At 45.5% G+C, this 23,443-nt stretch overlaps 4 protein-coding genes and 2 non-coding genes across 6 annotated transcripts; 2 read left to right on the top strand and 4 right to left on the bottom strand.

The window, feature by feature from the left end:
- The first annotated feature begins 7,403 nt into the window (after window positions 1–7,403).
- On the top strand, window positions 7,404–7,531 carry IWZ02DRAFT_t103. Its single transcript has one exon. It is a non-coding gene; the product is annotated as a tRNA-Leu (tRNA).
- Window positions 7,532–8,015: 484 nt separating this feature from the next.
- Window positions 8,016–9,692, bottom strand: IWZ02DRAFT_65299 (cell wall glycosyl hydrolase YteR). The gene is made up of 2 exons (XM_066771016.1): window positions 9,006–9,692; window positions 8,016–8,882 (listed from the first exon to the last, which is right to left on the bottom strand). The coding sequence occupies exons 1-2, from the start codon at window positions 9,444–9,446 to the stop codon at window positions 8,097–8,099; spliced, it is 1,227 nt and encodes a 408-aa protein (XP_066619522.1). The 5' UTR covers window positions 9,447–9,692; the 3' UTR covers window positions 8,016–8,096.
- Window positions 9,693–13,205: 3,513 nt separating this feature from the next.
- Window positions 13,206–14,426, bottom strand: IWZ02DRAFT_65276 (uncharacterized protein). The gene is made up of 2 exons (XM_066771014.1): window positions 13,539–14,426; window positions 13,206–13,483 (listed from the first exon to the last, which is right to left on the bottom strand). Exons 1-2 carry the CDS (start codon window positions 14,109–14,111, stop codon window positions 13,262–13,264), a joined length of 795 nt encoding a protein of 264 aa, XP_066619521.1. The 5' UTR covers window positions 14,112–14,426; the 3' UTR covers window positions 13,206–13,261.
- A 1,128-nt stretch (window positions 14,427–15,554) lies between these two features.
- Window positions 15,555–15,662, bottom strand: IWZ02DRAFT_t98. The gene has a single exon. It is a non-coding gene; the product is annotated as a tRNA-Leu (tRNA).
- Window positions 15,663–16,906: 1,244 nt separating this feature from the next.
- Window positions 16,907–18,092, top strand: IWZ02DRAFT_383966 (putative spermidine synthase; the record flags this gene model as incomplete). The annotated part of the gene is made up of 5 exons (XM_066765304.1): window positions 16,907–16,943; window positions 16,994–17,174; window positions 17,224–17,371; window positions 17,423–17,663; window positions 17,815–18,092. The coding sequence occupies 5 exons, from the start codon at window positions 16,907–16,909 to the stop codon at window positions 18,090–18,092; spliced, it is 885 nt and encodes a 294-aa protein (XP_066619520.1).
- A 4,333-nt stretch (window positions 18,093–22,425) lies between these two features.
- IWZ02DRAFT_471392 (ABC transporter-like protein) lies at window positions 22,426–23,342 on the bottom strand (the record flags this gene model as incomplete). Its single annotated transcript, XM_066768870.1, has 2 exons — window positions 22,426–23,141; window positions 23,198–23,342. The coding sequence occupies 2 exons, from the start codon at window positions 23,340–23,342 to the stop codon at window positions 22,426–22,428; spliced, it is 861 nt and encodes a 286-aa protein (XP_066619519.1).
- Window positions 23,343–23,443: the final 101 nt, after the last annotated feature.

Raw genomic sequence — 23,443 nt, 5'->3', positions numbered from 1 at the left:
CCTATATAGCGTTAAAGTATAGTAACTATAATAGTACTTATTACTCCTAGGACCTAAACTATCCCTATTATCTAATAAAGCTATCCCTCTAGTATAAATGTTAGGTTACCCTAAAATTATGCTATTAGAGATAGTACTAGAACGCTATAGTAGAGCGTATATATAATCTACCTTACCTACTACCCTATACTATATTTACTTTTCTATATATACCTTCTTCCTACTCCCCTTCCTTTTATTACTCTTACTTTATACTACCTATCTACTTAGATAATAGTAGGAAGGCTAGTTCTTAGCCCCCCCTTACCTAAAAAGAGCCTAGATAAACTATCTATCTATAATAACCCTATACTAACATTATACTAAGAATTATACTTTATTATATGAGATTCTTTAGCTAGGCATCCCTACTTACCTTATAAACGTACGTAGTATCCCCTATAGATAGCTCTATCTTAGATAGCCTATAGCTCTAGTAAGACATAAAATAATTAATTAATTAATTAATTAATTAGATAGCCTATAGCTCTAGTAAGACGTAAAATAATTAATTAATTAATTAATTAATTAATATAATAACCCTATACTAATACTATACTAAGAATTATACTTTATTATATAAGACTCTTTAGCTAGGCATTTCTACTTACCTTATAAATGTATATAGTATCCCCTATAGATAGCTCCGTCTTAGATAGCCTATAGCTCTAGTATATACTCTTCTTTAGTTTAGCTACTACTTCTTAGAAAAAGCCTATGCGTTAATAAGTTATTACTATATATAAAATTTTTAAAAAATTAAAAATTACCATACCTACTATAACTCTATAGCGTAGAATCGTACGTATATAACTAAAGTTAGAAAGTAAAAACCTACCCTCTAAAGTATCGTACTATGAGTATACCTATACCTACCCCCTAGAGGGAGGCCCTACCTAAACTAGTTTCCCTTCTACTAGACGGCCGTAACTATAAAATCTAGGATACCCCTATACCGCCTAGCCTACTACCTACTTAACTTACTAATAAACCTAAGGAAATAGACTAGGATATCCCTATACTATCTAACTTACTACTAACTTAACTAGCTAATAAACCTAAGGAAATAGATTAGGACGCTTCTATAAGCCCTATCCCCCTATTATCCCTACTACTTATTATACTAGGCCTAGTCTAGAAATAGTATACTAGGCTAAAGAGAACTATCCTAGTAGATACTTCTAAACCTAACCCTACCTACTAAGAAAAAAGGACTAGGGTTAGATTTTATCTAAACTTTAATACTACCTAGGAGGTAATTAATGTAGCTCTCTCTTACATCCTATACGTAATAAACCTTACGTATAATATAAGTAAAAAGTAAAGACTCTATAACCTTAGTAACGTCCTACGGGATTATACTAAGATAGGTCGTATAGGTAATACGTTATTAGTTCTTACTACTTAAGTTTACTCCCTTAAAAATACTACCTATATACTAGGAGTAAAAGTTTACTAGCTATAAAAGCTAGTTATCCTTCCTATAACCCTAGCTAACCCTTTATACGTAACCTAAGCCTAGAAAGTAACTACTACTAGGAAACTATATATAATAACTCCCTACCTAAAGATAACTATAAAGCTAGCTACTACTCCCTAAAAGACCCTATAGGATATATAGGTTATTATCTAGAAGTAGAGTCCCTTTCTAGACTTTAACCCTCTTTCTATACGAAATAACATTAATAACGCTTTTAAGAACGTAGGTATATCTAGCCCTATTATGTTAATAGTAATATATATAGAGAAGGGTAACATCCTACTTACTAGCTTACCCTAGTATAACTCTAAATTCCTTACCTCCTATAAGGACCTCTTTACTTACCTATTCCTAGATACTATAGTCTAGGAGAACTAAACCTAGTATAAGGTTATTACCTATAGTATCCCTCTAGAAGACCTATACCTGCTTAATATTAGATAATTTATTATAGAAGAGGTCTATACCTTTAACCCTAGCCTTTCTATTATTAGAACACTATACTAGCTTACTTCGGCCGAAAGGAGGACTACCTAGAAAGTAGGGTTAGTCGTTATAGCCTTTTATATAGTAAAAGAAGTAGAGATAGCTATCTTAAAGCTATTCTACCTTATAGGAGTAAGTATAAGGGTTATAAAACTCCTTAGAATTACTCCTAACGTGTAGTATATAAAGTATTAAGAATTTAGCTATAGCTCCTTAAGGTATCGTAATAGGACTAAATGCTTACTATATACTAGCCCCTACGTAATAGAGAAGCATAACTATAAATACTATATAAAGAGAGACATAATATATGCCTATATAGTACTAAAGTATAGTAACTATAACGGTACTTATTACTCCTAGGACCTAAACTATCCCTACTATCTAATAAAGACATCCCCCTAGCGTATATATTAGGTAACCTTAAAGTTATATAAGTTAACTTAAACTAGAATGCCTAGGCTATAGAAGCGGCACTCTAGGATACTCTCTAATTAGGTATCTACCTAATATTTATCTAGAAACTATAGACGATACTATAAGATAATATAGCTAATATATAATTAATCTCCTACCCCTCTATAATATAAATTCTCCTAACCTTCCTATAGGGCTTACGTCCTTAGATAATGCTCTACCTAAATAAATCCCTTACCTATATCTAGGTAAATCCTTACCCGGATATCTTCCCTAGCCCTAACTACCTTACTATAGATTTAACCTATAGAGAAGATACTATCCGCGTAGTTAATATCTATAATAAGGCGGAATAAGGTACCCTATCCTCCCTATATATAATAGAAAGAGTTATTAAGTATAGCCCCCCTACTATACTAATAATCTATATAGGGGACTTTAACGAATACTATCTAATATAGGACCTACTCTCCCCCTAATCTCATAAAGTAGAAGCTCTATACGAATAGATTAAGGAAAACTGCCTTAAACTCTAAAACTAACCTAGAGTAGGTACCTTCTTTTATATAGGGATAGAAAGAGAAACGGTTATTAACCTCTCCCTATATACTCTAATAGTTACTACTTAAGTGATCGACTAGTAGGTATAAGAGAACCCCCTATCTAACTATAACGCTATTCTCTTTACTATTACGTACGACGAGTTTTAAGATATACTAATACTACTACTATAGTTTAATATTAAAAAGGCTAACTAGGCCTAGTATAGGTAAATCGTCTAAGAAGAGTTAAATAAGATTATAAGTCTACTCGTCTAAGCCCTTCCTAATAGGGTATAATATATACTCTCTAGTAGGACCTTATAAGAGGACCTAGACTAACTTAGACGACGCCTTATAAAGGTAATAGAGATAGTAGCTAAATATAGCATCCTATAGGTAACCCCTAGATAGTAATAAAAACTATAGTAGTCCCTACTCCTTACGGCCTTAAGGATAACCGCCGTATAAGTAAGGCGTAGGGCACGTTACGACTAAGTTATATATATATAAGCATGGAATACATATAACATAGCTATTAAGTAGGTAAAATAAGAGTACTAGAATAACTTCCTTATAAAAGAAACACCCTAGTCTATCTATAAGGTAATAGTATATACGAAAGTAACCTAATCTAAGCGAATCCCCTAGATACGTAACCTTTAAGATTAACTCTAATCATTATATAATAGTAAGTATACCGCCTTCTATTAGAAACTCTTCCTCCTACTACTATACGTTCCCCTACGTAACTAGATAAACTATAAGAAAGGGCTATAGGACTAGCCCTCCCTTATAGATAAGAAAGTATAGTATGCCTACTCTTATAAGATTAAAGGCACTACCCCTAGGCTAGACTAGATCTACTAGAAGATGATTACTAAGGCGTATAACGCTCATCCTAAAAAATTTACCTAGATATACTAAACCTTCTTTACGTATAGATATTACCTAGAATACTAGAGAGAAGTAGTAGGTATAATACTTAAGAAGCTAGGGAAACCTAATTACGTAGACCTAAAAGTATATAGAGTTATCTCCCTACTTAACTACCTAGGAAAAGTCCTTAAATACATTATAGTAAAACATCTTAGAGTGCTTATAGAAGCTACCTACCTCCTATACCTATCCTAAATAGGTAGATAACTATAGAAGTTAGTAATTAATATAGTAATAATCCTTATATATATTATCTAAGATGAGAGGAGGGCATAGCGTAAGATATTAACCCTATTCCTTAACGTATAAGGTGCCTTTAATCATATAGCCTATAACTAGCTCTTATATGTAATAGGGGAAATTAGGCTCCCTACCTCCCTCCTAGTATAGGTAAAGACATTTACTAGTAGGTAATAACTCTAGATCTCCTTTAATAGCTAATAAGAGGACCTTTATCTAATAGTTTTAGGAATCCCCTAGGGAAGCCTAGTCTTACTAATCCTATTTCTTATTTATATACGAAAACTCTTTTCCTCTTACCTAGTCTAATTCCTCTTATATATTAATAATGTTTTAATTATAATCTCCTTAACGAGCTAGAAGAAAAATGCGTAGATCCTCTAGTAGGAAGCTAACTAGCTTTTCTTACTTAGAACCTAATATGCCGTTAATTTTAATAAAGATAAAATAGACCTTATCTATTTTATAAGCTTAGACGAGGCTAAGTAAGCTATAATTATACTCCTAGGAGACTATATAGTATAGCTAAAGTAACTCATCTAATAGCTTAGGATATAGTTTAATATATACCTATTATTCTAGTAGTATACGATAATTTAGAACGCCTAAGTAAAGTAATTACTTAGTAGGCTTATGCGGCTAGCTAATATATAATATAGACTATCCCCTACTACTATCTAATAACTATACCTAGCTTATATATAAAGTGTAGTAGATTATAGGTCCCTAGTTTTCTAGTAAGTTAGTAGCTCTAAGATACTTAGATAAACACTTTAAAATAATAGACTACGCTAAATCCTAGGAGCCTTTTAGACCTCCCTAATTACCCCTATAGAAATTAAAGTAGGACTTCTCCCCCCCTATCTAAGGCGTAATATATTACTTTAAGTGTACGCTATATAACTCTTTAAGCTTAGTTACTAACACCTAGTACGTATAATTATTAATAAGTTTAAATAAGAGAACATACTAGGATGATAGATATAACTTAAATATATCTAGAGCATAATTTCGGACCTAGTAATAGGTACTAAAAGCCTAATTAAACATAGTTCCTTTCCCCTATAGAAAAAGACTACTTTATATAAAGTTAAGATTAGCTACCTCCTAAAGGAATAAGAAGCCTAAGTATATATTAGACGTATAGGATATATAACTTAGGTAGTTATTCTATACTCTAACGCTTTATCTATCCTAAAAGAAAATAGAGTAGGTATAGGAATTATAGTATATAATACCTAATAAGATAGTATAAGAGTAGTAGTAAGATATAGAGGAAATACTAGACTATACTAGCTCATATATAATAGAGAACTAGAGGCACTTATAAGGGCTATAGAGTTAGCTACCTAGAAATAGCTAGGACGACGGATTATAGTATATATAGATAACTAAGCTATACTATACTGCCTCTAAACCCTATCTAACCTACTAGGTTAAGAACTATAACTTTAAGCTATAGATATAGGCCACTTAATTATAGCTAGATAAGGTAGTCTTACCTTCTTATAGGCCCTAGGCTATATAGGGATTAGAGGAAACCTATAAGTAGACGCCCTTATAAAGGAGGCTACTAAGCTAACCCTAGAGAATAACTACTTAAGTACTACCTTCCTTAGAATGCGCGTACGATAAAGAACTATAATAGAATAGATAGTATATACTATATAATACTAGGAAGCATAGATAATACTATTCTAGAGGTTATATATATATAACTTCCTATCTATACTAAGGATGTCTATCTAACTCCCTAAGTATAGATAACTAGAAGTATTAGCCTACTTCTAATTAAAACTAAACTATAGCTACTTTAAAGCCTACCTATTACGGTTTAGTAAGATAGCCTAGGATAACTATAGCTATAATAATACTACCTAATAAATACTATAACATCTTATTAGTAACTACCTACTCTATAGCTCTACTAGGAAAGAAGTAATATAGGAAGTACTTTAGGCATATAATAATAATAGTAGGAATATAGCCTCTATACCCTATAGAGAGCTATTCTAAGGAGACATTAGTTAATAATTTATACTTAAATTTATATATCGGACGAAGGTTTCTACTAGGGTATAGTATATATAAAGAGTAGACTAAGGGAAAAGAAGAGTAAAAAGAAGAAGAGAGAATCTATTCTAAGCTCTATTAGTAGAGTAAATAACAAGCTCTATAATCCCTCTACTTATAGTTCCCGTAGATACTACCCTAGAACCCCTCTAACTAAAGATAATCTAGGAAGGGACCCCTTTATCCATAATCTACCTAATACCCTCTAGGCTTATATCCCTCCTCTACCTTATATAGAGTCTCTACTAAGACCCTAGCCCTCTAGATTAGAAAGGCGTTAATATAACTTAGATAACTACTCCGTAACTACTCTAGCTAAACCCTCCTACTCCTAATAATAATTAGATAACCGTTTAGTAGTAAGGTAAGGGCTTAATGCTATTCATCTATATAGTATACCTAGGCTAGGGCGGCATATAGAGCCCTATTATTAGTTATAATGTTAATGTATAGTTATCTAATAGTAGTAACTAGGCTAGATTAAATTATAAGTAACATTAATATAGATTAAACCTAGGTTCTTAAGTATTCTTTATTTTCTATAATAAGTATTAGCTAACTATGCTAGTTAGCTAGAAGATAGATACTACTAGTTAAAAACCTTACCCGCTTTTTTTACCTTTATAGGTGCTAAGAAAGGTATTATATAACGCTAACTAAGAATAGTACTATTAGGGATAGTACTAGAACGCTATAGTAGAGTATATATATAATCTACCTTACCTACTACCCTATACTATATTTACTTTTCTATATATACCTTCTCCCTATCCCTCTTCCTTTCCTTACTCTTACTCTATACTACCTATCTACTTAGATAATAGTAGGAAGGCTAGTCCTTAGCCCCCCCTTACCTAAAAAGAGCCTAGATAAACTATCTATCTATACCTACCCTATACTAATATTATACTAAGAATTACGCCTTATTATATAAGATTCTTTAGCTAGGTATCCCTACTTACCTTATAAACGTATATAGGATCCCCTATAGATAGCTCTATCTTAGATAGCCTATAGCTCTAGTAAGACGTAAAATAATTAATTAATTAATTAATTAATTAATTAATTAAACCTATAGCTCTAGTAATACGTAAAATAAATAATTAATTAATTAATTAATTAATTAATTAATTAGTTATATATAATGAAATCACTATAATTAAGTCATGGTAATTCAAATAAGAATTACGGGGAGGTTGGCCGAGTGGTTATGGCGCTAGTTTCAGGGCATCTTCTTGAATAGAAAGTTCCGATCTAATGGATATCCTCTAGATTACTAGTTGGGTAACCTTCGTGGGTTCGAGTCCCACACCTCTCAACATCACCTTTTGCCTTTTGTTTTACTCTCCTCTAGCAATGTGAGAGCATGTAAACAAGTCAAAACAATGCATTTACGCAATTGTCATTATGTTGAGGTGGTCGAGCTTTTAGCTACCTAGTGGGCAGTTCTGCCCCACAGCCTGTTCTTGCCAAATTACCCAATCCACAATGTCTTCAGTGCACGCAAGTAACAGTCCGTTTCGTCCGTTGGACAGGAACTATTGTTGCTCCAGAACGGCGGTAGGTGATCTCCACTCTTCTAGCGACTCCCTTGGCTCAGCAAAACTTCGCAGTGGAGTTTCTACGCAAGAGACTCAAGGCAGAGATGAACGAGCACAAGGAGCATTCATGCGCGTGGTCAAGTTGGACCGGGATTGTTCGAGCGATCTGAACCTGAACTGATCTACTTACTGGCGACTGCAGTTCCGTGCGTCAGAAATCTTTGGACCAAGACTCGATTGAAGACTGCGCCTAGCGTGTCACCAGTTCGACTGCGGGCCCGATGTTCCTTCTAGAAGATCTGCATTCGAATACGAAGTGTTGACATCAAACACATCCCTACTCTACAATCCCTCGTACTCCAGACTGGCCAGAATGAAGGGACCGGCTCCCTTTAAGTCATTCTCGACGACAGGCACAGTCGTGTAGTACTCATAGCTCGCGTCGCCCTTTAAGCTACCCACTTCGACAGTTCCCTCCCAGTTCAGGTACCCGCCAGTCGCATTCGCCTTGACAAAGTTCTGCACCAACCCCTGGTAGCCCTTCGTACCGGCAGATTTTGCGCGCTGCGCCAGCTCGCCAGAGAAGTAGTTCAAACGGGATCCCTTGAGCAGAGAGTAGACAAACATGGCGGAGCCGCTGCTCTCGATATAATTGCCCTCGCGCTCAGCGAGCTCGGGGTCGAGCAAAAGCAGCCAACCATTGCCAGTGTCGGACGTGTTTCCGATGCGCTGGACATCAATGACGCCGCCCATGATGTCTTGGAACTGGGCCTTGAGATCCGCAGCGTTGGTCTTGACTTGCTGCATCTCACCGGTCGCCGAAGAGTTGGCAAGCAGCGTGTCGAGCTCCTCGAGGACGTCGACGGCCGCCATGGTCCACCAGCCCAGCGCGCGGCTCCAGACGTAGGGACTCGCGCCGGTTTCGGGGTCGCTCCAGTTGCGCCTGGATGACGCGGGCTCGGAGCCGTCGTAGCCGTGGTACAGGAGACGTGTGGTCTCGTTGTAGACGTGCTTGTGGATCAGAGTGAATTGTTTGTGAACATCCAGCAAAGCAGTGGCGTTGGTCGGCGCAAAGAGGCGCGTGTGGTGCACGTAGAAAGGCAGCGCCATGTAGAGGCCATCGAGCCACTGCAGTTTGTCAGACGTGTTTCAAGCCAAACAACGAAAATTGAGAAAGTTTTTTTCTGGCTCTTTCTTTTTCGAAAAGAGGAAGTCAAAGCAAAACAAAGAAGTGAAAGGGATATGACCCACCATCTGATTCGGGTAGTCTGGATCACGGTGCCAAAAGCCTCCCTCTTCGTTTCTTGGTTGAATGTTCAGCCTGTCCCTCCACGTGTCGGCCGCAACCTTCCACTTCTCTTCGCCCGTTTTTTCCCAAAGAAGTAGATAAATAGTTCCCATACGGAAATCGTCCAATGACTCCTTCTCCGGGGGCCATTCCGCAAACGAACCGTCGTCGTTGACCAGCCCCTCGAGCTGAGACTGAATGTACGTCGAGTAGGTGTCATTGCCTGTTGCTGTGTGCACCTTGTCAAGGCCGCGGTACAGCACTGCTTGCTCATAGCCCAGGTCTTTCTCGACACCCTTGACCAAGAAGGAGGCGGCCATCCATGTTGAGTAGGGCTGTGCAGAAAGGATAGGGGTGGTCAGGAGTGGGAGGAGCGAGAGGGAGAGGTTGATTGGGGACCTCATGTTTCTGTTTGAAAGCTCAATGACTGGATAGGGCAGATCGAGTGAGCAAAGTGTGGAACTGCGGCTGAAGCGCAGTGGACCAAAACCTGGGAGTGAATGATTGATGAACGCCGCACTTGCTGAAGCAGGAACTAGGAGAGCCGCAGTCCAGTTTATACAGACATTGTCCTACTCACTCGCCCTACAAGGAGTCGCCGCGGCGGCCTACAATAATCCTCCACTGCCGTATCCACAGCGCCTCTTTCGTCTTCCATTCCCTCCCGCCAAGTTGCGGCCTCCACAAGGACCGGCGTCCTCGAAAGACATCAGGCAAACATCCAACACGTTCATCGTCCCCAACCGACTTGGCGGCGCTGTATGAAGTGACCGGGTAGAGGGCTTGGCTGCTATTTCTGGTCTGCCAGAATGGTGGACCGGACGTGCTTGGGTGATCTTGCCTCAAACAGGCTATCGTGGAACAGGTAGGCGGAAAGATGATTCGACGGAGAAACTAATGGGCGAGCTGATGGCCCAAGCGAGCGCGCGCGCGGTAATCCGGTCCGTGAACCAGTGTGGTGCTCATGGGAGCCCCGCGTGCGGGGCCCCACATCGGTCGTTGGGCGGATCCAATTGTCCCGCTTTTGTGGCCCTTCTCCACGATGCGATCTCGTTCACTCTCAATTTAAGCCTTTACCGGATGGATCAGTGTCAATTGTTGTTCATTCCGTAGGGGAGTGGTGCGTGGTGTTGAAGTGAGTTGCTTGCTTAGCAAGTGAGATGAGAGAGATTGCTCGCTCGTACAATTGAAACGCCGAGATCAGGCCTGTGGGCCCTACCAACAACTCCGTTCCTTCTTCTGACAAAACGGAAGCAGCCGCTTAGAAAGTTGGACCGACTCCAGGATAGCGTTGAGTACGTGCGCATGCAGGCGACAATCTTTCCTTTTGCCAGATCTGAGTCAGTTTTTTTCTTGCGTGCATGCAAATGCTGCAACTCCTCCATCTGACGGCAAGAGAGACGGGAAAAGTATCATGAATGGACTTACTGATTAAATGCTCAAGGAATGTCGGAAGAAAGCCTCAAACAGCTTTTTACGCAAGCCCAAGTATGTGCATAATTTGTAGAAATCTGTACCGTATCCATTGCCGGAAACTGTGCCAAATCGAGTACAGTTCAAAAGAGAGACCGCTCAAGAAAATGAATTCCCGAGCTTTTCAATAGTGTGAGATCAGGTACGTAGCCACAAGCAAACGAACTGAGGTTACGGCCCAGGTCCAAGTACCAGAACTTGGCAATCCCTGGAAAGGTGAGCAAAACAGTCGGACACGGTTTTTTTGTTCACATACCTCGAAATTCATGCCAAAAATGTCTGCCACAAAATTTAGAGGAATGAAGAAAAAAGCTAGTTGCGTAAGTTTCGTAACTTCTTCCGCTTGCTTTATGGCTTTACGACTTTCGATGATGCTCATTACTCCAATGAGAGCGGGGACGGTGGACTCGAAATGACGCTGAACACTGTCTAGCGTGGGATTGGACTTGACCTGGGATTCTTTGATGCTCTGCTCCAGTAGTGGATACTGCATGGCCTCCAAGCACAGGGAAAGCTGATTGTGAAAACGATTTCGGGAGTACATGTAAACCACTGCCATTGCAGCATAGAGTCCCGTATCCGGCATCGAAAACTCATGTTGTAGTCGGCCACTTCGAGTTGATGGTCGATAGCCTTGAAAACTTCGTGCTCATCCTTCATTGCAATTCGACAGAGCTGTAATTGAAGAACTCGCATGACGTTCGGACCAGACACCGCTCGAAGATCGAAACAAGCCAGATCGGCCATAAGGATTGGGGTGTGAGCCTCGTAATCCCCAACCTCCTTGGATCACGGTGAGAAGAACGGTGAAAACCTCGCGGGAGCTCATCAAATATAATGTGAATGAGCAACACAGTTTGGTAAGTCCGCAGACAGTAAGCCCTGTGCTCCAGGCCGAATTCAACAATTTTTGAAGGCTTAATTCCCAGAGGTGCAATCCCTAAACTCAAGGGGACAACTGTAAGGCTACGATATCCAATATCTCGTTTATTTGAAAGAAGTAGTCGTCTATGAACGTCATAAGGTAATGCTTCTGCATACAATTGGTGGAGAAAAACGTGTTAGTCTGCGGGTCCAACACTCCGTACTTACATCCACTCAAGAGTGATCTTTAAACCGCAATGAATTGCTTTGGGGCTTCGCGAAGAACGAGATAGTCTTCGAGAATTCCCACAGAGTCAATTCCTTTTGCGTGTGAAATTGAGACGATGAGGACCTGCACAGAGTTATGCTTCCTACCCTCTAACACGTATAAAAGTCTTTGTCCTTTGAGACTCTCTGCGAATGAATGGGAGTCCTTGTGTGTTTTTACGTCCATCTTGTGGTGCCCATCAATGGTCCTGTTGTAATCAAAGACGTAGAATTGTGCCTCTTCCACGGAGGAAACATCTGGCGCGTTTCCAAAATCATCGTTGCTGATTCCAGTTTCTCCTTCGGGACCATGGTCCGCTCGATTGTGCTCGTTGTGATCTGCGTCCCGAGTCGTGCCAATTCTGTCTACTCCGAATGACCTCTGGATCTCCTGTACCACTCACGTCACGATAATCGTCGGCCCAAGAGTTGATGGAAATGGATTAGTGGTCTGCACAGCCCTGATATGCTTGACCCTGGTCTGTTTGGTTCTGGTCTGACTAATCCTGGTTTGAATGTGTCGAATCGCCGATAGACTGATTTTGTGCTTCATCCAGATCAGGCTCGGCATTGCTTTGATCCTGCAGGCCTAATTCAAGGTCGTTTTCTGGACTCATATCCGACTTCCTGCAATGGCAAAGGCTTCAGTCGATGGGCATAAGAAACAAACTTCGGAATGCAACAGAGGAAAAGATGATGCCGCTCCGACAGGCTGCATGTAAGGCCTGCAGCACTTATCTTTTCCCTTACTCAGCCCCTGTTGCCGACTTGAGGGCCATCGCTGACCGTACAACAGCATTGTTGACGTGATGCCTGCGATTTCAGGCGGCTAGCCTTCATTTGTTGATGTTCCTCTGTTCATTCGGATAAAGTCGCCTTGGTTTTCGACAATGGATTCGCGGTCGCTGCTCAAGTTGGTCGATCATTCAGTCGCGATCGTAGGCCTAGTCCGATCACATCCTATCGAAGTCTTACTATTTCCAACGAGTGAAGAGGGGCAGAATTGTGACGATCTATGCTTCTGTCTAGGAGAAGATGAGTGCGAAGACGCGTCAAATGAAACAGGCCAACTACCCACCAAAGGTGACACTCCGCCTGCAGCACACAAACCTCATCTCCATACACGATAGAGAAGGTGCTGTGAAAATGGCTAGAGAATAGAGCGGGGCGACGCCGCTGCGCCGGGCTGAATGCAGCGGATGTTGCACTCATCCGTCCATTCAGCGCCTGTTGCTGGAAAAGGGCAATGATTTTCAGTACCACTGCATTGCCGCCACGTTTCTGCAGATCTAGGAAATTGACGCCGACTTGCAGATTTGGAAGTGGTTGGCGTGTCGATGTCGCATCCCACCCACTTTCCAAGTTATACAAAACAGACGTGACAGCCTTGGGTTTTTTATGGGTTTGTTGCGTATCCGAAAGTAAGAAAATAGCAAAAAGAATCTCAGACCCATACGAACGGTCGCAATTGGATATGTCGCATGGTTCATCACAAGTAGACTAAGGCTCAACATACAAAGGGGTAAAGGATCGGCGAAACGCAATAGCGAATCCAAAGCCAGCGCTGAACCAGATACTGACAGTCAATGGTCCCAAGCTAAACCTCATGAAAAATCTAGTAACCCCATTCCATACAATAGAAAAGAACTGATGACGTCTTCAACCCTTCACGCAAAATGTAAATGATCAAGGGAATGATCCAAATTGGCAAGGTTGCGTAGTATAGCCCGGCGAAAAGGGTGTAAATCAGGGCAATAGGGCGAAGGATAGAGTAGCAGGCCAAGAGGAGGCAAGCTGAAGTAATGATCCAAGTCGACATGTCTGCATCGGCCAGCTCCTGAGTGTTGGTTAGCTGGGTGAACTTTTACGTGGAAAATTCGAGAACGACTTACTTTGACGTTCATGCCGAATATCCCTGAAGCGTACGTCAATGGTATAAAGAAGAAGGCTAATCGAGTCAGTGTAGTCACCTCCTCAGCCTGAATGATTGCTCTGTCGCTCTCTAGGATACTCATGGTTCCTGCCATTGCAGAAAAAGTCGACTTAAAATGGCGCAGAGTGCCTTGAAGCTTAGAGTAGAAATCGATGGCGGTCTCTTGGAGGCTCTGCGTGGTTCCTCCATTCGGCGTAGGCATGCTTTTTGGACCCTCTGAAGAGGCGGTGACTTTTGAAATCCGAGCTATTTGCCGTTGAAGATTGTGCCTGGAAAGAATGTGCTGTCGCCAACGTCCCATGTTCTGCTTCATCCGGTCCAACCTTTGGTGCAATATCATTCCTTCAGCTCCAGTTCCTGGGATACCCATAGTCCTGGTGAATTCACGACGACGAGGCTTTCCTGAGGGATCCATAGCCTTGTCCATGTCCCCAAATTCTTCCTCAAGCACTGTGAGAACTTCGTACCCATCGTCCAGGGCAAGCTGACGAATTTTCTCTCGGACGAATCGGGCGAGACTTGCGCCAGACATAGTCTGAGGACTGAGTGTTGACACTTCAGCTGTGAGACGTTGCGTCGTTGTCAATGTAGATGCAAATCGCTGCTCATATTCAGTGCAGAAATCGTGTTCGCACAAGCCCTGTGTGAGCGACTACCAGAGTGGCAGGCGTCTGACAAAACCAAAGTTGCTCACCCAAAGCGTGAAGAAAGTTGACGTTTTTATTACTTCCCTTCCTCATTCTGCGTACCAGCATCTTTCTTCTGTCTGGTTCCTTTTCCCTTCCCGACTCCTGTTTCTTCTCCTTTTTCCAAAGGAAACGAGCCATAAGCTGTTGTTCGGTAAAAGGAACTTTGAGTTCCTGCTTCTCTTCTGAATTCGACATTCTAATCCAGCTCATGTAGAGATCTTCTTCTCCTGTGCGTCGAGTATCGATTCTTTTCGGAGGAGAGCCGATCAGTCTGCGAACTCTTTGAATTGCCTCTTCTGGCTCTTTGCGATACCGAAGATGCTTTTCTAGACGGCTCAAAACGTCCTTTCCATGTACAATCACGATTGGTGGGATGTCGTTGCCTGGAGTGTCTCCTGAAGTTGATAGATCCTGAACTTGTGGTTCTTCTATATCCTGGATCCAATCGGAGAGTAATCTGTAGGATGTCGTCTTCAGTTCGTGGTTTCTTCCATCGCAGGGCTTGACGAAATCGAACAACCGCACGTCTGGCTCAAGCCCCGAGTCTTGTATGCGGCCGCAAATGCCGCACTTATCAACCTCAGAGTCGTCGAGGGACTGATCTTCTTTCGAATCGGCTTGGCTGTTGTAGATTGGGAGAGGCTGATCCTGGGCCTAATTTGAGTTGCATCCATCGCTGCTAGTCGGTCGCAGGCCTAGTTCCACATCATCTCCTTGCGCCATGGCCAATGTCCGTATCTGGGGAGGAGCTGGGTCGATGGCTTGCGAGGTATCCTCCGCGCGAACCGCACAACAGAGAAGACAGCGAAGGGTTTAAAGGCTTGATCAGCGTTTCCCTAAGTTGGAAGCAGCCTATGTGTATTTGGTGGAGCAGTAGAATGAGCGATATCTAGCGAAGCAGCTTACTCAAGGTCCGAACTATGCACCTCTCTTGGCCCCCGCCATCTTCTTTAGCCTGATGCTGCGATGACTACCGATCGCGTTCGACATTTGCAAGCATTCCGTATCGTTGTGGTACTATCTTGGGAAATCATCGCTTCGAAAGCCACTGGCTGTCGGTGACTGCTTTCTCAGCCTGCTCCCCAGTGCCTGTCGCTAACTTGGGGGCCATAGCTGACAGTGCCACGACATTCCCGAAGTGTGTTCCACGACTTCAGGCTGCAAACTTGCAAGGCGTTCTTCACAGGAGGCTGGCTTGTCGATATGGCAGCTCGCTGCCTCTCGGAGAGGCAAAAGAGACGTGAGGCTTTCAATTCGATGTTTGCGAGAAAAGCAAAAAGAAGTGATGACTAGGGTGCGATTCGAACGCACGCGGTTTCCCACTACGGTCCACATCCTAGCCTTTAAAGGCTAGCACCTAAACGTAGCGCCTTAGACCACTCGGCCACCTAGCCTGGATGATGCTGGGAATTCTCTGAGAGATGCCCACATTTTCCACGAGAAGGAAAAATTTATCTTGTCTATGACCTGCGCATTCTCCAAACTCGTTTTTGTCAGATGTGCGCGCCTCTGAAATGTTCGGGGTCTGGATTCTCATATTTGATTCCGAGTTGAACGAGCCGATTAGGGAGGTAGTAAAGAGGGGGCTTTGGGGTGTCAGGCGCTTTTCCTTCTCGTGGTGAATTCGCCGCCAGCAGTACAGAGGGGAGCGGGTTAATTAATTATTCCGGAGCGGTGAGTGCTCTACGCCAATCATGTTCGAGGTTGGCAGTGAATTAATTGAGATACCATCAAGGAAAAACTCGATCCTCACGAGTCAGCTGTGGCTGCGACTAATGCTTGGTTGAATTGACTGTAAAGGGAACCCGGCAAGTCTATAATTAAACATGGCAAAGGCAGATTTGGTTGGAGTTTTGCCATCATATTCCCGATCGCAGGCGGATGTCGGGAGCGCGGAGCAGGGAAGAAAGTCTGCATGGATATTCGAGTTGCCTTCTGTGGACCAAGAGCGCCAGTTGCGGAGCTCGTGTGGAGGATTTTCGAGTGAATTTTCTAACCACTCAGAAGGGAAACGGAGACATTTCGCGGCGAGAGGTGTTTGATCTGCGCACGTTCTGGCCGATATTCAGTGTTGCACTCAATAGTCCTATCTGCATGTCTTGAGAGTAGTTGCATCAAGATAGACCGAGTCAGCGGAGAAGTCGAACACGGGTTTCTAACGTTGCCTTGGCGCCGGTTCCTAGCCGTCTGACGCGTCCTGGAGCAGAGGATCAAGACTGAATGCGAGTTGGAGCTGGCGCAAAACGGCAAGGCCTGGAGGCGATGCGGGCGGCGGCCTGGTATCGACGGGCGGCTATCCTGGACGCCATACCATTCAACAGCTAGCTGCAGCGAGCTTTTACGGTCCAAGACGTGAGTAGTTTCGGCGAGTTAGGAAAAGGTTGGTCTGTCTGCGGGGGAGTCTGGAGGTGCAGTGCGGTGGTGCGGCGGGGCAGAAGGTTGCGCGCGTTGAGCGGCCGCACGCGGCAGAAAAATCGCATCCCAAGCAAACACTCGTCGCTCTCCATCTTTCCCCCCGTCACTCACCACCATTCTCTCCTCCAAAATCTTCCTCCGGCCAGCTCGCTACCTCGCGCCACTCGCTTTTGCCTCTTGTCGTCCTCTGTCTCTCCGCTTCTTCACCACCCCACCAACCAAAATGAGCGACGGCGAAATCACCCACCCCACCATCAAGGGTAACGTTCCACTGGCTCTCCTCGCCGCGACTGTCACTGACCACTTCCAGATGGCTGGTTCCGCGAGATCTCCGACATGTGGCCGGGCCAGGCCATGACCTTGAAGGTCAACCAGGTCCTCCACCACGAGAAGAGCAAGTACCAGGACGTCCTCATCTTCGAGTCGTCCGACTACGGCAACGTCCTCGTCCTGGACAACGTCATTCAGTGCACCGAGCGCGATGAGTTCTCGTATGTTGCCGAAACAATTCGGATTGGAAAAACGCTGAGAACAGTGTAGCTACCAGGAAATGATTGCCCACCTGGCCCTCATGTCCCACCCCAACCCCAAGAAGGTTCTTGTTATTGGCGGTGGTGACGGTGGTGTCCTGCGTGAGATTGTCAAGCACGACTGCGTTGAGGAGGCCATTCTGTGCGACATTGACGAGGTGGGTGCAATGTTTGTCCCAAGCATGTCTGTTTGCTAACCGCACCACCAGGCCGTCATCCGCCTCTCCAAAAAGTACCTCCCCGGCATGTCGATTGGCTTCCAGCACCCCAACGTCCAGACCATTGTTGGCGACGGCTTCAAGTTCCTTGCGGACCGCAAGAACGAGTTCGACGTCATCATCACCGACTCCTCCGACCCGGAGGGCCCCGCCGAGTCTCTCTTCCAGAAGCCCTACTTTGAGCTGCTCAACGATGCCCTTCGCGAGGGTGGTGTCATCACCACGCAAGGTTGTAAGCCCCCACTTTGGCCCCTCTCTAGCAATCTGTCTCTTGTATCCTACGCACTGTGTACAATTATCCACCCCAAATCTCACTTGCCATCCGCCCACCCAGTACCATTCAGAAGAGCTTGCTGGTTAACCTCCAATGCGCCCCTCTGCAGCCGAGAACCAATGGCTCCACATGCCGCTCATCGCCAAGCTCAAGAAGGACTGCAAGGAGGTCTTCCCCGTCGCCGAGTACGCTTACACCACCATCCCCACCTACCCGTCGGGCCAGATTGGCTTCATGGTCTGCTGCAAGGACGCCAGCCGCGACGTCAAGAAGCCCGTCCGCTCCTGGACCCTCGAGGAGGAGGAGAAGCTGTGCAAGTACTACAGCAAGGAAATCCACGAGGCCGCCTTCATCCTGCCCACTTTTGCCCGCAAGGCTCTGCGGTAAGCCGACACGATGCCGACAGAAAGGCCGGATGTGTTGAGATTGGACATAGATGGATGGCAATGGATATTTGTGAAGAAAAAGCATATGACGACTTGTACGGCATGTCACGCGAAATGGAAAATGCAAATAGCGGAAATGAAGCATGTGTGCTACGGCCAAGACTGCTCAATTGCGTGTGCTCGAAGTGTTGTTGCCGAAAAAAATGCAGATGTGAAAATGACAACGTCAGACAGAAGACCTCTAGAGTTGGGGGGCATATCTGGAGCACGGATTAAGTTCAAGGCTATTTGCGGAAGCCGTGCGCAAAATGTCGCTGACAAGTTAAGCAGTTGACCTGTCAAACATTTTCGCGATTTCAAACCTTCGTCTCCTTTCGTTGACTACTTCCACCATCAGCAAAGCGTCTATTCCATTTTCGGGGGAGGATATCGGTCATCACCGATCTCAAAGGGACAGATTCAAATCTTGCCCTCACTCTCAGGTCACATGGACGCAAGAAACAAAGAAGAATAGTCAGGAAATCTTGTGGACCGGGAAGAAGTCATACGTCTTGAATTAGCTTTGCACTCGAAGAGCAGAGCAACTCCTGGTCTTACACTCATAAAGACTTGGAAGAGAGAAGCTTTGATCCCCTTTCCGTCTCGCTCGGATCGCGATCACAAGAGCACCGCGCTGGTGCTTTGCTGTCACAAGCGCCACACTTCCACATGTGGTCCAGCTTCTCCACGCGCCTCCTGACGTCTTGCGCTTGTGACCGGCCTGCGCCATCTGGCCTGTGCTACCTCCTTAGAGCAGGGCAGTACAAAATCCTACCCATCCTGCTCCGCTTCTCCTTTCTCTCTCTCTGCGCAGCGATTCCGGTCTGTGGCTCAACGTGAAAAACAAAGGAGAGATTTATTTCGGACTGCTGGATCCCGGTTACCGACCCAACTATGTGGTTTACAACTAATCAATGAACTCTGCTGGATCTTGTGAGGTATACAACCCCTAGAATCCAGCTCCAGCTCCAGCTTCCACACAAAAAAAACTCATCTAGGACTTAAAAAACGCTAAAAAGACTCGGAACATGGTTTGCGGTCGCTCTACGTCCGTTCCAAAGTCCCAAATTAATTTCACGATCTCCGGGTCTTTCACGAACCGCACGACGACAATGCCATCTACCACCACGATGTCACAACAACAAAACAATGTAGCATCCGCGCCAGCATCGTCAAGAGACATTGATTAAACGCGTCCAAATCTCGTCTACCGTACGCAAGAAGCCGGCAAGGCCAGCAAGCAAGTGGAACAGCGCAATCGCGCACGCAAAAAGAGTGCGATTGGAGGACAAACAATGCTTGTTGGCTGGACTTCGCAAAAGCTCTTGTTTGATGCCTGCTTACTGTGGGAGAAGGCGGGCTTATACACTCAAAACTTGGACTTGGACTCAGGGGGAGGTAGGGGTAGGGTGGAGCAGGTGCCGTGCTGCGCGCCACTCACATGCCTGCTCACGATTCGAAGGTCACGCTTCTTGCAAGTCACATTCGCTCTGACGGCTGACTGGGCCTGAGAATCGCAGCTTGTGACTTGTGACCACGCCGTGACTCCTAGCTCCCATTTATGGTTGTATAAAAACACCTTCCTCGTCCTCTAGGTTGAGCTGCCAGCAGTCCTGCCTCCCACCGATCGGTGGAACAGGTAAAAATGAATCAGGAGTTTACTCTCTGGCTTTCCGCGACGTTACAGACTGTGTGTTTTGCATGGCGCGTCCTTGCAGTCCCGTGGGATAGCAGTCGTACTAGAATTTCCACTTTGCCGTGTTCCGACGACGTCGTTCGTGAGCACCGCATGGTGGTGTGGACCACCACCGTCTCATCACAATGAGGTGGGTCGCTATAGTGCACTGCCACTGTTAGAATATCTGGATTCAGCACGAGAGGTACCCAAAGTGCCAAGTGCGGAAGAAAGAAGAACGAGGGAAAAGAAGTGACGCTGTTGGGATCCCGTTTGCTGCCTGCGGCCTGAAGTAGCGTTTGCGATTTGGTGTCCTGGAGGATTCGAAAGCAATAGCTTTTATACCTCTCCCAGCCAGCACAGACGCCAGTCACAGGCGAAGCTCTGAGTCACAGTCCAGGCCAAGTCATGCCACGCCGCCGCCGCTGACACCTGCGCAAGACACGACCGCATGTGACTCTTTCTGGCTCACCTTTTCTTCTGGGTATAAAAGAAGACCCCATCTCCTGCCTAGCACCGCATAACAGCGACTAAGAAGCAGCGTGTCTTGGTGCCATTCGCTACTGTGTGCTGTCTGTGTGTCTTCTTGTTCGGTTTGTCTTTCGGACAACGCTGCGCCTTCCCTGCCAAAGAGGAGATTCAGATATGGCGGAATGACGCTGTCTGTCACCATAAGCAGGCAACGATGAAGTCAGCCCTCATACTATGTTGATGCTCGCAACTATCGTCCGTCGTCACTGTCCTTTCCAGCTCAGCAGAATCAGCAGAAAGGAAAGAAGCGCGAAGTGGAATCGGCCGCAGAGGACGAACGAGTCAAGTAGAAAGGTTGAACGGGTGAAGCCAGAAGATTGTGAAATGAGATCTGAGAGAAAGGCTTTCCAGACCCGCGGTCGAGAGTGGTGGAATAATCCACAGTCCTCGCCGCCAAAAGGACGCTTCTTATACTCCCACCTTCGTCCTCCCACATGCGTGCTACGAGCAGCACATGCCTCGCGCCGCACCGTCACAGGACCACAAGACCACTTGAACACCTGCGCAGCGCACGAAAACGGCGCAAAACCTCGTGACAGACACCGTGTCCCACGCAGCCAGGTATGAAAACCGTCCCCCTCGCTCTCTATAACCAGACACATCTATCCAGCACTTCACCAAGTAGGGGAGAAGAATCATACGCACCCTGCCACTTTTCTCTGCTCCCGGCTGGTCGCTTGCACGCGTTCTTCGTTTCCGCGTCGACGCACTGGTTTTGAGAGGTGGTTCGTTGCTTTGCGTGGATATGTGTTGAGGGGTGATGATGTTTTTTGCTGCTTGTGGTATGTCTGTTCAGTGTTGTTGCATGATGCTGAAGAAAGGCAATATCGCTTTGCGTGCTGAGGTCCGGGCACCCATGGTGATTTTGGTGCGCATGACAGACGGCGAATCGTGATCAGCATGGCGAATGACGCTCTTGCTTCGGTCTTTATGAGAGATGCGACGAGGCATGCAGCAAAACCCCCCCGTAAACATACAAAGAGCGTCCAGGGCCTGTGTTAGAACTGCAATGACGTATGTCAGTACCTCTCACCTGAAGTGGCCAAAGACGAGTAGACGCACATGGAATGCGCTGAAAGCCGAATCTCCGTCTTACTTAGCGACCACCCGTCGCATCGCCAGTGAACAAAAAAAAGCTCGTAGAGCCTACGAGCATCGCCATCGTCCCACTCCAGCCAAATCGAACCAGACGAATAGGCAGGGGCGCCGGCCAGATCGATTAAATGCAACAACGCCCTAAATCCGACGACGGAACTGGATCGCAGATGCACAGAAACCCGTCAGGGTCTTCGGCGTCTGTTGTATGCAGGCGAGTCTGAAGAGGCGAGGCCGCGTCGCCGGGTGCTTGTGGTTTAGCTTGAAGCACTCACTTGTTTCCACTCTGGTGGGCCAGTGCGTTGCTGGGGTCGAAACTGTGCGCGGTAGGGGTCGCTCGTAGACGGGATGGGAATGGCGTGTTTCTGTTGTTTGATCAGGTTGAGTGTGAGTCAGGGTCTATCTGTCCCCGTTGTGTTAGAACAAGTGAGCGTGCTACCGTTGGTGACGGCGGTAGATGTATATGAGCTTGAACATTCAGGGCCAGTCTTGCATTCGCGTCGCCGTTCCTTTCGTGCGAGTAGCTGGTCGATGCTGCACTGCGCCTCGTTTGCTGACTACTTTCGTGATGGCGAAGCTGCGAAGTCGGCAAGACCTGCGACTACTGTTCGCGATGCCTATGTCCCACAATGGTCGTGACAGGGAAAAATGAACTCGAAATCGATCTTGTTTCTGTATTCGGCGTCATCCAGACGCAGTTGATGGGTATGATGCCGAGTAAAATCGGTGTTGAAAACCAAAGAATCCACCCATGCCAATCCAATGTTGAACTTGTCTATTTCTCACAAGCTCTAGGGAAAAGACTGACCCCACCGCCGCTGTTGAAATCAGCTCATGCATGTTGAAACGTTACGCCAACGCCATTTTCGTTTGTTGAACCTTAATCTTTCCCTCCCAACGCCGCGCCCGAGTTGTTGAATCAGAAATCTTTCTATGGGAGCATATCGTCCCTGGTGTTGAACAAAATGTCTTCAAAGGCGAATGCTGAGACTCTCTACACCTTCTTCTCGAGGCCGTACCCACCTTTGCCCTCAAAAGACTGGTACGTCTTGCCTTGTCCTGATTGGGGATTGCGCGGTCCTCTATCTTCCAGGTCCTCCTGCAGCCACTTAAGAACCAACTCTCCGAGCTGACTGTTGTTGGTGCGGTTGACAGCCGGCTGGCCTGGGTCGACAAACGACTCGATGGTACCCCACTTCTTGACCTTGCCAAGGCTCATGTGGACGAGATGCGACGGCCATTGTGCGAGGTTGTCCAGAATATGGGTTGCGTACACAATGGTACATGGCCTTGTCTCGGTCTCTCTCTTGAGAAATTGCAAAAAGTTGCTGCGAGACAGCAGGTCTAGATCCACCGTGATTTCGTCAAGCAGCAGGATGCTCCAAGGCCGGAGGAGACCCATGGCCAGTTGGACCCTTCTGCGCTCGCCATCACTAACCGTGTGCATGCGCCACCTCAGATCAATGTCCAGTATTTGCACCAATTCGTCCCGGCGATCGCTGTAGTAGTCTCCGCCGACGGATGAAAGCAGGGTTGGCACGTCAATGTCGGTTCTCACGATGGGGTTGAGCACCCATTCGAGGCCGAGGTAGGTCACGCCTTCGAGGCCGTGAGCAAACGGATCGACGCCGGCGATGGAGACGGTACCGGCTGGGGCCATGCGCTTGCCGGAGAGGAGGCGGAGAAGGGTCGTTTTGCCAGCGCCATTGGCTGATGCGTGTGTCAGCATGCGATCTTTGAAGACAGTGACACGGAAAGCTGGCTACCTCCTATGAGCAGGGTACGACTGCCTGGAGGGAGATCGAGAATGACGTCTTTGAGACCAAGCGATCCATCTTGAAAGGCGTAGTTCAAGTTCTTGACGCCGATGGAGGGGGCGACGCCATCCGCGATTCCGCTAGAGTGTCCCATGATAAAAATTGAAAAAGTGGTGGTTTGGGAGAACGAAAGCAATGCGCGACGAACAAGGTGAGGTAGGTTGGCGTATTAAATCATCGACGCGCATAGGTATC

The sequence above is a fragment of the Phyllosticta citriasiana genome (assembly GCF_038021145.1).
Source record: "Phyllosticta citriasiana strain CBS 120426 chromosome Unknown IWZ02scaffold_13, whole genome shotgun sequence".
In the NCBI taxonomy this organism is placed as follows: Eukaryota; Fungi; Ascomycota; class Dothideomycetes; order Botryosphaeriales; family Phyllostictaceae; genus Phyllosticta; species Phyllosticta citriasiana.
The sequence above is the reverse complement of the archived record's forward strand: the minus strand, read 5'-3'. Positions and strand labels throughout refer to the sequence as shown.